The sequence below is a fragment of the Pteronotus mesoamericanus genome, unplaced genomic scaffold, assembly GCF_021234165.1.
Source record: "Pteronotus mesoamericanus isolate MK-2021 breed Mesoamerican mustached bat unplaced genomic scaffold, CSHL_Meso_final scaffold_174, whole genome shotgun sequence".
In the NCBI taxonomy this organism is placed as follows: Eukaryota; Metazoa; Chordata; class Mammalia; order Chiroptera; family Mormoopidae; genus Pteronotus; species Pteronotus mesoamericanus.
The window spans coordinates 2,239,286-2,255,118 of NW_026555309.1; the positions used below are offsets into that span (position 1 = coordinate 2,239,286).

A 15,833-nucleotide genomic window follows, 5' to 3' on the forward strand; every position below is an offset into this window, starting at 1 on the left:
AAGCCACTGAGTCATTGCGCAAATGATGCTAGCTGACTACATTTGAAACAATTAAAAATGCGGAGCTGGATAGAAATTTTGTACCAATGGTAACCATGACGGAGTAGGAAATACTAGCACCTGGGCTTTCTGGGGCCTAGAAACACTATTCTGGACATTTAATATATCTGGCTCAGTACTGCTACACAGAGAAGGGCAGGGAAAAACGTCCTGCCAGAAACATTTCCATGAAGTCTCTTCCTACTATGACAAGTACATCTTATGACTTTGCATCTTTAAAAATCCATTATTCCCTGGATAAGTTAAATAGAAGACTTGCAAACTAGTCTATAGAGAGGGTGGCTAATTTGCATTTAAAAAGAACAGTTTGCTCCTCATACACCGGGTGACTTAAAAGGAACTTCAGCGAGCTGGTAAAGAAATGCTGGAGACTTTCTAAATTAATTTATTCAATTCATAGCACAACTCACTAAAATTATTTAAAGCACTTAATTAGGAAATGATTTAATATATTGAAGCAATTCTTGATTTTCCAAAGCATTTAGCTTTTAAATTAAATTTGACCCTGGTATCTCAAGAATTACAACTGAAACTTGTATCCAAGTCATTACTCTCTTTTTGGAGCCTAAAATCACTGATAAACTTAATAAGATGTGTCCAGTTTCATTGCCAAAATGGTTCTGACCTTTTGGTTTGGTTACTACTGTGGAATATGTCTTTATTATCCAAGATAGGACAGCTACTTTATTATTTCTATTAGTAATAGTGCCGTAAGCAAAATAAAATGTTACAAACACGAAATGTTTTATTATAAAGGCAAAACTGATTTTAGAATAAAAGAACTATGTTACCAACTAATTATGAAACTTCAGCACACAAACTTCTCTTGCCAAAGTTACCCGTGCCTTCCAACTTGCCTCGAGCTAAAGAGCTCCCTATGTGATGAAAAGCCTTTCTGCCTTGCCCAAGACTAGATTTCCCTTGTTTCAAACTTGCTGAAACATCATCGGCACACAGCTCATCCCTGTTACTGGGTCTCTCAGTGTACACTGCATTTAGGAGCTTCTCCACGGGGTGATATCTGTGGTTCACATAACTCACAGCTCTGCGTGTGTGTGAGTGAGTGAGCGTGAGTGAGTGAGTGAGTGTGTGTGTGTGTGTGTGTGTGTGTGTGTGTGTGTCCCAACTGACCAAGACTCGGGGCTACAAGTCGGTTGCGTAGTGGGGAGCCCGGGGGCTTAGAATGCAGAGCGCTAAATACCTCAGTTCTGTATCACGTTAAAAAAAAAAAAAAAAAAAAAAAAAAAAAAAAAAAAGCTGTTTGATGATGACTCGCCACTGGGCAAATGTTAGGGAGTCCCAACGATTTATCCAGTGGAATTCACTTAGGGGCCAACAGGGAATTGTTTGCAGGGGCTGAGAGTATCGGGCAGGTTTACCACCAAGCGGGAGATGGGTATCTAAACCGATTGCCTGGCCTTTCAGAGAACTCAGTTCTCCTCGCCGACATCCACCCGGTGGGACAGCTTAGACACGTCCAACAAGCCCAAGACAGGGATGGCCTTGGCCCGACGCTGCGCTAAAGAGGCCGGTCCCCACGCATCCTACCTCTCAGGGCTGAGAGTTCGAGAAGCCCCGAGATAACCCCCTCCGCAAGCATCCCCTGACTGCTCCATCCTTGGGACGAGTGGAGCTCCGCACAGCTCCGGCGGGTGCCCCTACTCCGGGCCACCAACTGGGTCAACCTTGTCCCGCTGCCTCGCGGCCTTGGCGCCTGGGGTCAAGGGGCTGTGGGTCAGCCCAGCCTGGGACCCTGCTTCAGCCCCTGGTCGAGTGCTGGAGCTTTGGACGTGAACATGAAGCGCTCGCCTGGCTCCTAACAAACTTGCAATTTTCGCGCGCAGCCCCCCAACCAAACGGGAGCTGTCCCCCTCCCCAACACGAGACCCGACTCCCCTGCTGCGCCCCGGCCCGCAGACTGGAGTCCGAACACCGGGCTCGACCGCCAGAACGGGTTTTTGAAAACAAAAGAGTTGTGGAGCAATTTTCCCCGCGGGGGGCGGAGGCGTCCCCCGGGTCCCCGTACCCCGACTCCCGGCTGCTCCCCTGGCAACTAATCCCGAGCAGGGAAGCGGTGCCACGAGCCCCCGCTGCCCGTGAGAGGGAGGGAGGTAAGGAGAAGGGAAACTGGAAAATAAACTGAATTCTCTCAGTCTCTGCCTTGGTTCCCGGACACCAGACACACCCCCAAAGTATACCGTGGTTTTCTTCTAATTTTTTTTTAAACGCCCCCCGGCAAACCTAGGCAGGGATCCTTAGTCGCGAACAGCAGGAAGGAAAGAATCCGAGCAAATCGTGTCACTTTCCGCACAATCGCCGTGTTTGACAAACCCCCGGAGCCGCTCCACAATATTTACTACCCAAGCGCACGCAGGGCTGCAACGGGTTGGGAGCCGAGCGCGCCCGGGACTGGCCTCCGCCGACCGGCCCGGCCGCCGAGCTGGCCCGGCCGCCGCCGCCCCCCTCCCGGGATCAAGCAGCGAGAACACGGTGGAAACAAAAGCAGAGCGTTCACCTTGTTGCAATAGTAGGGGTCCAGGCAGGGAGAAGGTCCCAGACAGGGAGCGTCGGGCGCAGCTGCGGGCTGGGCTGGAGGTGGATAAAATCTTACGTCCATTTCACTCTCACATCAAGCAACTCCTTTTCTTTTCCTCTTTTAAAAAAAGTGTGCAGCAAAACAAGCTTAGACGGAACAGAGAGAGGTGTCTGGACTCAGGAGTAAAAGAAACACCTTCCTTCCCTCACATCCGTTTGCGGTTTGTTTAAGAAGAAGAGGAAAAAAAAAAAAAAAAGAAAGAAAAAAGAGGGGGGAAAAGCGCTCAACTCTCCCCCAAGCCGCGGCGCGCACCCGTCAGCGCCGAGAGCGCAGCCAGCTCCGCCACCGCCTCCCGGCCCTGCCGCCACCACCGCCGCTGCCGCCGGGCAGGTAACTTCATGCGCTCATTGTCCCCCCGCCCGCCCCCCCATCCCCGCCTCCCGCGCCCCTAGCCGCCGGGCACACGCGCTCGCGCTCGGGCTCTAGGTACTGGGCGTTTTATTGGAGTCTCTGAATTGCTCTGCTTTTAGTTTATTTTTTCCACCTTGGAGGCCTGGGATGGCGGGGAGAAATAAGAGGGACACGGGGCGTGAGGGGTGGTGAGCGCCCCGGGCCGGGCTGGTTAGGGCGCACTGCAGGACGCGGGCTGCTCGAGGCCCAATGGCTGCTGGTCAGGACGGGGGCTGGAGGAGGGAGGAGCAGTGAAGCAGGAGGAAAGCGCGGCTGGGCCCGGGACGAGCCAGCGGGACCCTAGGGAACGTCCGCTGTGCCCGAGCCGCGCTACTGCCGGCAGTGCGTGTTACACAAAGGGGTTGGCGAGCCCGAGCCACCGGCGGCCGCGGGGCACCACGGGGAGCGCGCGGCAAGGGGGCGCTGTGGCGCACCCCGCCCCGCAGCCCCGCCTCCGGGCCCGCCCCGGCCCCACCCCGCTCCTACCGCCCCCTGCACAGCCGTCCCACTTCCTTTTCTGCGTTCGCTACCTCCCGGTCCGTAGCTTTCCCTACCCAGTTTCAGCGTCCCCATCCTTACTCCCAGTTCCTGGGAAGATGACTGTCCCTCGCAACGCTGTGTTTGGGGACCAGGAGCCCAAAGAGCGCGAACCCTCTGTGCGCTGTGAGTGGGCTGCTGTCCCAGGGACCCGATTGGACTTCAGGGTGTTGATGGGCTGTAAAAGTCGCCCTCCTCCCCACAACTTCTGTTGCTCACTCCTGTCTCCAGCCCTCACCTCCTGGTGATATGTGCCCCCACTGGAAGGTTGCGAGGGCTAAGGCTGCCTTAAGGACTCGCGAAAGACCACAGGGGTTACTCAAAGGGTAAATACGGGAACAGTTACCAGCACACACAGCAAGTCTAGAAGGGAAACACGTGGGCTTGCTAGTTGCCCATTATGGGGATCTTGTCTTTTAATAGTGAGAAGCCCAGTAATGTTCTTTGAGGTGCATGGGTGACCTCGAATCAGCCTCCCCATTTCTCAGGTTGGTAAGTGGGATGAGGAAATCACCAATCATGTTTTCCCACCTTACCTCTTAAACCCGGAAACTTGCAACTTCGTGCTTCCAGGTGGTTGGAAAAGTTTGGCGTACTTTGGCCGCTGTCCAACAGATTTATTGCCGGGGATCTGTCCTTGGTGGAAAGTCCAAGCAGGAGTGTGTAATATTTATCTTCTCAGGAGGGGAGCAGCCACGCATACGCGGGCCCAAGGCCCTGCAAAAGAGCTTGGAAATACTTCATCTGTTCCAGCTGTTTCTGGCACCAGGAGGACACGAATAACATTTTGCCACCCCGCACAACCTTCTAGTGCATGTTGCTTACCAACTGCGCTGCGACTTTCCCACAGCTACATTGCTGCCTCTGCATTTGAGAGCATCAGTCACAAACAGAGAGATCTGGAAGAAAATCTATAAAGACAGTGTAAGAAATGATCAAATTAACATGGTTGGGCATCTATGGACGGCTCCTTTAGGTACATTTTCGTAAGCATTGCTTTATATTTCTTACATCATATGCCTCTTAAGCCAGTGTTTTCTTTCTTCCCTTCATCATTTTTATAAATAGTAAAAATCCAGCTTTCTCTTGATCTCAAGATTAACAAAGTGAAAATTGGTGTAGGAGGAGAAAGCAATGAGGAAAAAGAATTGCTCTTTCATGGATTCAGAAGAACCTCCATATTTACAGGTCCTTCAAGAAACAAAAGTAAGAAATAGACATGATGGTTTTCCCCTTAATAAAATTCTTTATAATAAAGTTTAAATGAAGTTTTCTGGTTTGTAATTTCAGTGTTCAAAATTTTAATTGTAGATGCTAAAAGGTGCCTATATGTATTTCCTTCCATAATTAAAAACAAAACTCTTTTAGGTTAAAATGAAATATCTTTAAGATTAAATTTCTGTCATCAATCCAGCATTTATTACCTACATATTACATCATTTCAAAATTCAATTTGAAAAAACTCCCTTAGAATCCATAATTGCTTTTTAAAAAATTTATTATCATTGTTCAGTCACAGTTTTCCCCATTTTTTCCCCCATTGCTCTCCCCTGCCCTGGCCACCCCCTGGTCCTGTGAACATAAGGAAGATGAAGAGGTCTGGCGGTGGGGAGGCAGTATCATTATCAACATATTGACACCCGGGAGAAGATAACAGCATCTATACTTGGCTCGACAAAACTTCCGTTTTTCTCCGTCCTAAGGAAAACCCAAATGCATGGGGCCTGTGTGTTCCCCCAGTTAATCTAGGGCCTGGTTTCTTTCATGTGCGGTACATAGAGCCATAGTGATATGTTTGTGCATGGAATGTTGTGATGGGTGGAAATGTAGCTGTTGATTTAAAAAGCTCTTAACTTCAAGCACTCATACATGGAGAGTAGACCATGAAGGTTAATTTGGGGTGTGGATGAAAATGGAGTTAATCATCGATCATGCTTGTGTAATGGAGTGTCCATAAAAATTCCGAAAGTACCGGGGTCCGAGAGCTTCCAGATTGGTGAACACATGGAGGTGCTAGAATAATTGTGGGCCTGGAGAGGGTCTGGGAAGCGCAGTGCCCCTTTCTGTACATCTTGCCCTAAGCATCTCTTTTATATGGATGCTCACCTGTATCCTTTATCCTATCCTTTTATAATAAATTAATAAACATCATGTAAACTCTTTTCCTGAGTTCTGTGAACCTCTCTAGCAAATTAATCAAACCCAAGGAGCGGGTATTGGGAAACTCTGATTTATAGCCAATTGGTCAAGAGCATAGGTAGCAACCTTGACTTGTGATTGGTGTCTGAAGCAGGGCAGTGGCGGGGACAGTCTCATGTAGCTGACACTCTTTCCGTGGAAATTGAGTTAAATTGTAGGACATGCAGCTGGTATCATAGAATTGCCTGATGTGGAAAAATACTCTGTATATGTGGTGTTTGAAGCTGTGTGACTGTGCTAGCAGCGTGAGAACAAAGGAGACACACAGAAGGACTCAGATGGAGTTTTCCCAACTCCGATGGAAATGCGAGTGTTAATTCAAAACAAAAACAAAAACAACAGAAAAGCCAACATTCACTGCAATCACTCTTTCACAGAGAGCAGAGCACAAAGGCCATCTCTGTGTACCTGAGAAAACACTTTCATTATAGTGCTCCACCCAAGGCCTATCATATATTGAATGGCTGTACTACCAAGAAAAACTTGGGGAAAGTTACTTAGCTAAACCTCTGAGCAAATATTATTAATTTGGAAGATAAAATAGTAGTTACTTGTCAATTTCCAGGGCATTCAACTCTATATCATGGCTAAGTTTACTCACTTATTTGTCCGCTCCTTCATTCATTTGTACCTTATTCAACAAAGACAGATGAGCAGAGCAAAGCTCTATGCTATGTTATGGATATGTTGACATATAAAAACAAATTAAAGTAGTTTCTGCTTTAGATGTATTTATAGTCTTCCAGAACAGTATTTCCAACCTTGTCTTGTCAATAGAGTCACCCTAGAAGCTTTGGAAAATACTCATTCCTGTGCTCTACCCCCCAAGATTCTGATTTTATTCATTTAGAGTTAGGGTCTGGACACAGGAAACCTTTCAAAGCTCCCCAGTGGTTTTAACTTTCAGGAAAGATTGTGAAACGCTGGTCTAAAAGGGAAGATAAGATGGGTACAAATGGAGTACTAAAAGCGGGAAATTTTAATAAGTAAAATTTACTGGTTGGATTGATATTTTGTGTTGGCTTTTCTAAGGAGGCATTGAAGGTCACCACTCCCAGAACCCTGTCATCTGCCCTGTTTGAGATATAATGTGGCAATCTACCCAGTTACTCTAAACATAATGAATTGTTCTATAGGTCCAGATTACAATTTGATCATCTGAACTAGGAACTTTATAAACTCTAATTAGCAGAAAATGTGTGTCCACAAACAAAACATCTCCTTGCTAGTATTGATGTAATAATTTATGAAATGTCTATGTCCTAGACCTACTCCTAATTTTTTTACATTTAATTTTACTGTCTCATTTAGTTTTACAAATTACATTGGAAACCCTAACCAGTAATTACAAACCACACTTAGCATTTGATTTTGTTCCTTCAACGTTACTTGTCTTCATTTTAATTATAGTTTCATAATTGTTGTTTTTAAATTTGCAATTGTTTTCATTGACCACATTTTATGTTTATTGACTCTTTGTACTATGTAGTAAGTCCTAAATCTTGCAGTAATGCCTCCAAGTTATATACAGAATGTGTTACTTTAGGGAAAATATCCTCTAGACATTTAACCCTACTCATGATTTATGAGAATCTTATACAAATTATTTAACAAAAAAGTGACACTTCTTTAAAGACAGTTTTGGTTAGATTTTCTAGCGAGTTTTTCTTGAAGGTAGAAGTCCTCTATGTATTAACTATGGAAATGGAACAACTTATAGAGGGATTTATTTTGAAATGCCAAAATTAAAACTAAAGTCAAAACATGCCATATTTTATAACTAAATTAATATTCAGTCATTTGCTGGCCTTCTCTTGAATGTGAGCTTTCCAGTAACAGCTGATGCCTCAGTCTCTCCTGTAGGTTAAAGCCTCATTAAAAAAAATTCCATTCATTTGACACTTCACATGGGCTACCTGTATATTAATTACAAAGCACCTAACAATTACAGAGTGTCTTGTAATTCATGTGTTTACAGATTTACCTTCCCAACAAGATCATAGGGTAAAATAGCTATGTTTGTTTTCTTAGACCTGAACCAATACTGAGTCCTCCTCATTCTAAAGGTTTGAAAAATAGCATTAATGGTTTTGATGAGAAATGTTTACTTTTTTTTTTTCAATTTACCAGTTAGAATTTACTGTTGTCCTGAGTTATTCAATATTTTTCTAAAGTTATTTAAATGGAAAATAGAATGATATGCAATATGTAATATGATGCAATGGGAGAACACAGAGCACTGAGGTTTATTTCCTGGGGAGACTAGTGAGAAATGACTAGATTGTAAGTCTTTCAACCAGAAAATAAAGGATTTCAGAATGATGAGGAAAGTTTGAAGGAAATGATATAGGGTCCACAGATACCTCACATGGAACTAAATGACTCATAAAATGCAGTACTTTTTACATAATACGGGAAGTGTGCCATGCTTGTACATCTCACCATTGAGTGTGGTACAGTACTTTGATCTTCAACAATAACCAACATTTGTGGCATAATAGCTATAATAGGACTATACAGTTATTTTACATGGCAATAATCCAGTCCTCTCTCATCAGGATAAACTGTGAGGACAAATCCTTTCAAAATCAGAATTAGTTCCTTGTAGAAGAGTGAGGCACAATTATCCCTTAAATAGGAGCAGCTGCAACATGGTATCGGCCTGGAGTGTAGCAGTGAAGTGTTTTTCCAATGCAATTAAATGGATTTTTTAATGCAAACTAATATGCTATAAAAAGTCAATTGGAAAAAAAAAAGTCAATTGGAAGGTGAGTAGGTGTGGAATTGCTGAGATGAAAGGAACAGTCATTTTGCTTAGAGAGTTAATATTCCTGCCTTCGTAAATGCTATTTTTTAGTGAAAATGGGTAATCAAAGCTCATACTTTCCCAAGGAATGGGGCCCAAAAGAGAACTAGAGTAATAACAAAGAAAAGATAATTCTGGTTTACTTGTACACTCCGTGTCTTATTTGGAACTGTGTTCATAGCTATGTTTTGTTATTGTTTTTCAAAAAAGATATGGTGAGTCAACAGCAACACTTCAATTTAGACAGGAAAGATAGCACTTGAGTGGAAAAAATAGAAATATAACTCATAGGACTTATACTAGTCATCACCTATGTCCAGAGAGAGACAAAGAGGGATGGGAACTTTGTTTTTTTACCGCAGAGATGATTAAAGGATTGGAAAATAAGACCTTTAAAAAAGATTAAAGGACTTGTCTAGAGAGGGCAATACAGAGAAGCAATGTAATATCCTCAAATCGTGTATCTCAAGAGTTCTTTCATAAACAAGGAGAGAGCACCTCCAGTGAAGATAGGACCTGAGGAAATGGATGTAACACTAGAGCATTGAGATTTAGTCGCACTTAGAAAGCATTTTCCCCAGTGATCTTTAATGCAGTGCCAAAGGAAAAGGAGAGCATGGGCTCTCCACAGGACTAACTTCAAGATCTCTGCAACCAATGAAAGTTTGTCAAGCTACCTGTGCAGCCACTGACACCCCTCCTCTTCTTGAAATATGCCTTCTTTATATATAGAAGACCAAGTGGGCAGAGGGTTTGAACTTAGATCTAATTATCTAAAGGCTTTCTGTGCTCCTAAATTTCAGATAGCAGAAAGAGAAGTTCATCTAGACAATGAACTAAGCTGTCTTTTGTGGTTCTTTGAAATCTAAGAGTTTTTTATTTTAACATTTGATTTTGTTCGTGAGCATTTTCAAGGAATTTGGTTACAAAGAAAAATAGCTAACATCTGATTTTGCAGGGAAAATATTAAGAAATTATATAAGCTAGGAATTGAAATATTTAATAATCTAATGTTACTTTAAATTTTTTTTTTAAATGATACTCTTGCATGATGGGGATGGTCTTTTAGGATGATCTCAGAGTCAGAGATGAAAGGCCGTCCTTCTATGGGATATTTTAATGGGTAGCCTTTATGTTACTAATTCAAAAAGCACACATTTTTAAGACAGAGAGACTCTTCAGCTCTCATTCAGGCTGATAGTTGCAGTGAATTCCCACTTCTCCCATGGCATCTTCCAGCATTGATTAGGTGACTGACTCTTCGCCCTCAGCCAGCCCAGTTTCCGCATGTAGTTCCTGCTCTCCACCCTGATTAGGTACTCACTGCTTCCTTCCACTATAAATCCACTTATGCTTGACCTTTACATAATGCAATTACCTATCTATCTATGTATTGCTTTTATGTTTCCATTTTGTTCCTAAGGGCGGTCCAATAAGTCTGCCTATATTCATATATTTGATGATGATTATAAGCTCCTAGTGGGAGGGGACAGAATCTCCTCAAATTGCACTGATGGCCCCTATATCTCAATTTCTTTAAAAGTGCTCTTTGCAAGAAGACATCCTAATTTGGCATACTTTTCCTTGGTATCAGAAAGAGTTAAGTTAGGAAGCTACTGGTAATGATTCAAAATGTCATAGTAGGTATACACTTCCACTTCATTAAGACAGGTTGGAAAGAGTTACAATAGCATTGTGTTCTCTGTGTTGCCTCATCTGTATTATATAATGGTCAAATATCACTTTTAATTAAGGAAGCCATTGCTGAGGGCCCTCTATCTGTTAGGTGCCCTAAGTAACAATATATATTCGTTCTTTTTGCTCCTACCCCCTTGCTCCCTTGGATACTGGAGGCTGATAAATTTATATTTTCTGCGTGGCCTCTGTGAGCATCTGTAACCTCTAAAATAGACATTAGCCAGAGAATAAATAGAGAAAACAGCATTTTAAACAGAGAGAAGATCATGAACAAAGTCAAAGAGACTTTCAAGACAAAGAAAAGTTTCAGAACAACCAGGATACGCAAGTGAGTATTTTCTGTAGTTATTAGGGTGCCTAGGCAGGGCAAGGGCAAGGGGATAGGAGCAGTGACGGGAGACACAGACAGGGAGTTCAGGTCATGGAAACGGTGTCTAACTAGGGGCAGGAACTTTATCTGGAAGAGGTTGGGGAATCTCAAAGGACTTTAGTATAGGGCCTGATTTTGATGTATTTGTATTATAATACTATAAGGACAATGGAGTTTTTATGTACTTTCTTAATTTTAATCCTCACTCCATCTCAGTGAGGATTCCATAAAGTATTGCAATAGTTCAGTACTAAAAGAGAGCAGATATTCCTTTTTCTGCAATTTTGTTAATCTCCCACTTCAGTACCTGTGGTGTACACATAAATTCAGAAAAGTAATAAACTGCATGTGTGATCCTCTGTGATCTATCTATCTCTCTGGCCTCAGGTTTTGACATTCTTACAGTCTTTCTCCCTCAGCCCCAGTTTCCACATTTTAAATTATAGAAAATACCAAACTGCTTGAATAGGACCACTGCCCCTTAATCTCAATTCTGAGATTCCTTAGCTCTGAAACTGTAGTTTTTTCACGACACATTGGATAGCAATATCTAGAGGCAACATCTAATCTAAACTGACAAGGAGCTCTTCATAGAATTTATTGATCCTCCTCAGTGAATATTCATACATTTTGCTGCATGTACTGGTTTTGATTATGGGGTGCTTTTTCAAATCATGCATCAGGGAATGTTCAGGGGTGAGCAAAGTAGGTACAGTTGTTTGCACGGAAAAAGAAATACAGCTTATGATTATTACAATAGATTTATTAACTCAAAAGAATGTCACAATGGTACAGTGTACTTACTTCTGCCCACCCATGTATGTAATATATGGTATAAGCTTTCAAAAATTCAGAAATTGTTCATTTCAAACACATTTACCCTGTAGGGTCTCACGTAAGGGATTACAGACCTGTACTTGTAGTAACTTTAAATACCCTATGACTTCTTTTGAAGCAAATGCATCAAGGAATAATTTATCTACAAAAAAGTCTACTAATTTCCAATGGACAATTTAATGAGTTTTGAGAAATGTACACCATTGTGAACCACTGCCACAATCATGCACGCGACAGCTCCATCAGTTCAAAGAGTGCCCTTGGGCCCCTTTGCAGTCATTCTTCTCTCTCAGTCCTCAGCCTCCAGAAACCCTGGACGTGATTTTTGTCATCCTAGTTTTGTTTCTTTCCAAAATGTCATATGTAATATTTCAATATGTGGCCTTTTATGTCTGATTTTTTCCCTTAGCATAATGTGTTTGAAATTCATCCACATTGTTATGTTTATTAGTATGTTGCTCTTTTTTAGTGCCGAGTAATATTCTATTATGAATATAACACAATATTGTGTATCCATTTACTAATTGATGAGCACATGAGTTTTTTCCAGTTTTAACTACTATGAATAAAGCTTCTGTGAAAACCCAAATACAAGTACTTGTACGAGCATATGTTTTCATTTCCTTTGCGTAAATATCTAGGAATATGAATGCTAGATTTCATGGCAAAATATGTTTAAATTCACAAGAAACTGTCAAACTGATTTCATCAGTGACTGCCCTTTTTCATTTTTACCAGGAAAGCATGAGAGTTTTGATTGCTTAAAATCCTTGCCAACACTTGGCATTATCAGACCTTCTAAATTTAGCCTTTCCATTGGGTTTGTAGTCATATTTCAGAAATTTACATTTTCCTAATGACTAATGATGGTGAGCATTTTTTTTCATATGTTTCTTACTAGTATATCTCTTTTGCTGAAGTTTATTAAGAGTTTTTGCCTTTATAAAATTGAATTGTTTGTCTACTCATTACTGACTTGTATTAGTTCTTTTTATATTCTGGGTGTAAGTCCTGTATTAGACTCTACCAAAAAAAAAAAAAGCTACTAAAACTAGTAAGTTAGTTTAGCAAGATTGTAGGATACAAACTCAATATATAAAAATAATTCTATTTCATTTTTCTATTTTATTAAAAATAATAACAATTAGAAATTGAAAAATGCCTATTTATAATGACATCAAAAATAGTAAATATTTAAGCATAAACTCCACACTAAAAATTGCAAAACAATCCTGAGAAAAATTGAAGTAGATCTAAATAAATAGAAAGTTCTATCATGCTCATAGTACAAGGACCTTAATGCAATTAATATATCATTCTGCCTAAAACAATTTTCAGGAAATTTTCAATAAAAATCCTAGGTTTTTTTAATTGAAAATAATGTTTCTTTTATTTTTTATGGAAATGCAAAGGACCAAAACAATTTTGAAAAAGAATAAATTTGGAAGAATTATACTACTTGATTTTAAGACTTACTGGAAAGTTAAAAAAAAATGAAGACCACATGATATTAGTCTTACAGACATGTAGATCAACTGAACAAAATGGAAGTCTGGAAATAGACCTATTAATATGTGATTAATTGATTTTCCACGAAAGTATTGAGGCAATTCAATGGGAAATGATAATTTTTAAAAACAAATTATGCTGGAATAGTCAAGTATTCAAAATAAACTTTTTGCATAAACAAGTATACAAAAATAAATGTTTACTTCACAGCATGTGCAAAAGTTAACTCTAAACAGAGCATAGACCTAAATATAAGAGCTAAAACTTAAAAAAAAATAGAAGAAGATATATAGGATAAAATCATGACTGGGGTTATGCAAAGCTTCCATAGGACAGAAACTGCAATTTGATACATCAAATTTTGGAAAAATTAAAAATTTGCTCTTCCAAAGACAATGTAAAAAAATGAAAGTGCATTCCATAGGCTGGGAGAAAAGACAAATAACTTGTAACCCTCACATTTTTAATACTTCTTTGCTTTTGTTCCCATTGTTTCCTCTGCCCAGCATCTCCTTTTCCTTGGTCTTTCCATGAAAAGCTCTTATTTATATTTTAAACACAGGTCAGGCATCAGGTCATCATTATCTTCAGGAAGGCTTCACAGATTCTCCAACTCTCACATTCCAGGCTGGCCCTAATATCGATCACACGCTACCTTCCAGGTCAATTTATATAATCTGTTTTCCTTAAAAAAAAATGGCTTGTTGTGGTCAGAGACAATGTTTTCTATGCTTTGTTGGGTCCTTGGTCTAAAGAACACTCACCTTTTCCATACCCCCCATCCCCTCTCCCTCAATCAAAACAACTTTTGGCTTTGCTTCCCCTTCCAGATATAGCTCTATCTCCTTCTACCCAGTTGCTACTATGCTTCTTGAGATAATTCCCTATTTTTTATCTTTTTAATGCCACCCATTCTTTCTTCAGCCCACAGCAATCTGGATTTCTGCTCCCGAAATATTTTCTATTGAGACCATTCTGTCTAAGATTTCCATTAAATTTATACCTGTCTGCTTTACTGGGCACTTTTTATTCCTCATCTTACTTAAAAAAATGGTATCCCATCAGACCTTGAAGCATCTAAACCAAGGGATCCTGCCACATTTATCTTTGTGGTTAGACAGATGGGGGCCATTATGTGAAGAGAACAAGTAGGTAAAGAAAGTAACATGACAAGAAACAGATGAATAAGAAAAATGAAGGGAATGTGGAGTCATAGATTCCAAGGAGAAGAACATTGCAGGAGAGAATAGTACACATTCATCCATTCCCTCATCCATTCAACAAATATTACTTGAGTGCTCGAGATATGCTCCAAGTTTAAGGAAGCTTTTCTACATTATGCTCTGGAGGATCATCTGCTTTCTTAGCTTCATCTACAACTTATTTTCCAGTTCTTCTCAAATCTATGTTTCTTGTCTATTTTCTGAGTCCCAGGTGCCCATTTCCAACTGTTTACCAGTTGTACTTTCTTGTATTTTTTCAGTCATTCAGACTCAGCACATACATAGAAGTCTTGATAAATACCTTTATAAATCATTTCATCCTGGAATACATATTTTGTGTAATAATTATAGTCAATACTCATGGTTAACCATGGCCCTCATCGTTTCTTATTTCTCACTTGGACTTTTGCAGTAGCCTTCCACTAGGTCTCCTTACCTACAATTTAGCATCTATATACCCACCATGACTATTAATCTAAAAGAAACTTACAGCACTCCATTCCTCTGCTTAAATACTTTGAACACCTTTCTGATACTCAAACATGCCAAACCATTTGCTCTCCTGCAAATAAATAGCCATCTGCTTGCTTTATTTTCAAGCATTTGTATCTACTGTTTCCCCCATCTAGGAAGAACACCTCACTGCCACATAGTTACATGGCAGACCCTATTACCTTCAAGACCCAAATCAAATCTTACTTCAGCAAAGCCATGTTAAGCCCTCCTTCCCCCAACACACACATTGTGTATTTTTTCATTACTGTGTTGTAAGGATTTATTTATAAACTCTTCTTCCATTCTAGATTATATCTCAATCAGCTTTGTACTTCAAATATCTGATATAGAAACAAGTACAAAAATAGCTTTAAAAATATATATATATTTTGCTTAATCACTTCACCTTTTCCTCTCATCTCCCCAATCCTCCTTCCCTCTGAAAACTAGTTTTGAAAGGGCAAGTTTTTTTTTCTTCTGATTTTGAGGTGACCAGCTTCTATTAGGTATTATTTGGGGCTATGTCATTTTTATGGTGAATACAGTAGTTTAAAAAAAGATTTAGCCACTTCCTTAGCGGTGGTTTATCTCTTCCTCAGAGAAAACCAGAATGAGTTTTTTTAATACAATGATTTAAAAGGTACACTGAATCTTCAATTTAATTATTTCAATTCCTGCAAGAGTCTTTTCAGAAAGACTGCCACTTGGTAAAATGTGATAAAGTTCCAACACATTTTTAAAAAATTGTAAATAATTTATAAATTTACATTCAAAGTTTAATCTGTTATTTTCATGTAAGAAAACTTATAAGATTGCTTTCTATTGATTTAGTATCTTTTGATCTAAAGTTTAACCCAGTATTTACTCTGTTTCTAGAATCTTCCAGAGATGCTTGGTACACATAAGTGAATGTTGCCCCTTTTTATTGATTTTCAGGTTACCTAGGGACTCCACGGCCAGTACTCTAGACCCTGGCTTAGATTCCTGGTCTTATTTATCTTAATTTTTGTGTTTCTACCAGATAAGGTCACTTCATATTCTTCTAACATGCCCTGACTTTTTCTAGCTCTTCTGTGTTTGTTCCTGGGCAATGCCCTGCCTTGCCTCCCACTT

At 40.4% G+C, this 15,833-nt stretch overlaps 1 protein-coding gene across 1 annotated transcript in view; it reads right to left on the reverse strand.

Moving 5' to 3' along the window:
* The window catches only part of TOX (thymocyte selection associated high mobility group box), a 302,922-nt gene extending 300,245 nt beyond the window's left edge, over positions 1-2,677 (reverse strand). The window contains exon 1 of the mRNA XM_054590158.1: positions 2,576-2,677. Within this exon, the coding sequence (XP_054446133.1) occupies positions 2,576-2,677 (102 nt within the window). The remainder of the gene's footprint in view (positions 1-2,575) is intronic.
* Between the last annotated feature and the right edge of the window lie 13,156 nt (positions 2,678-15,833).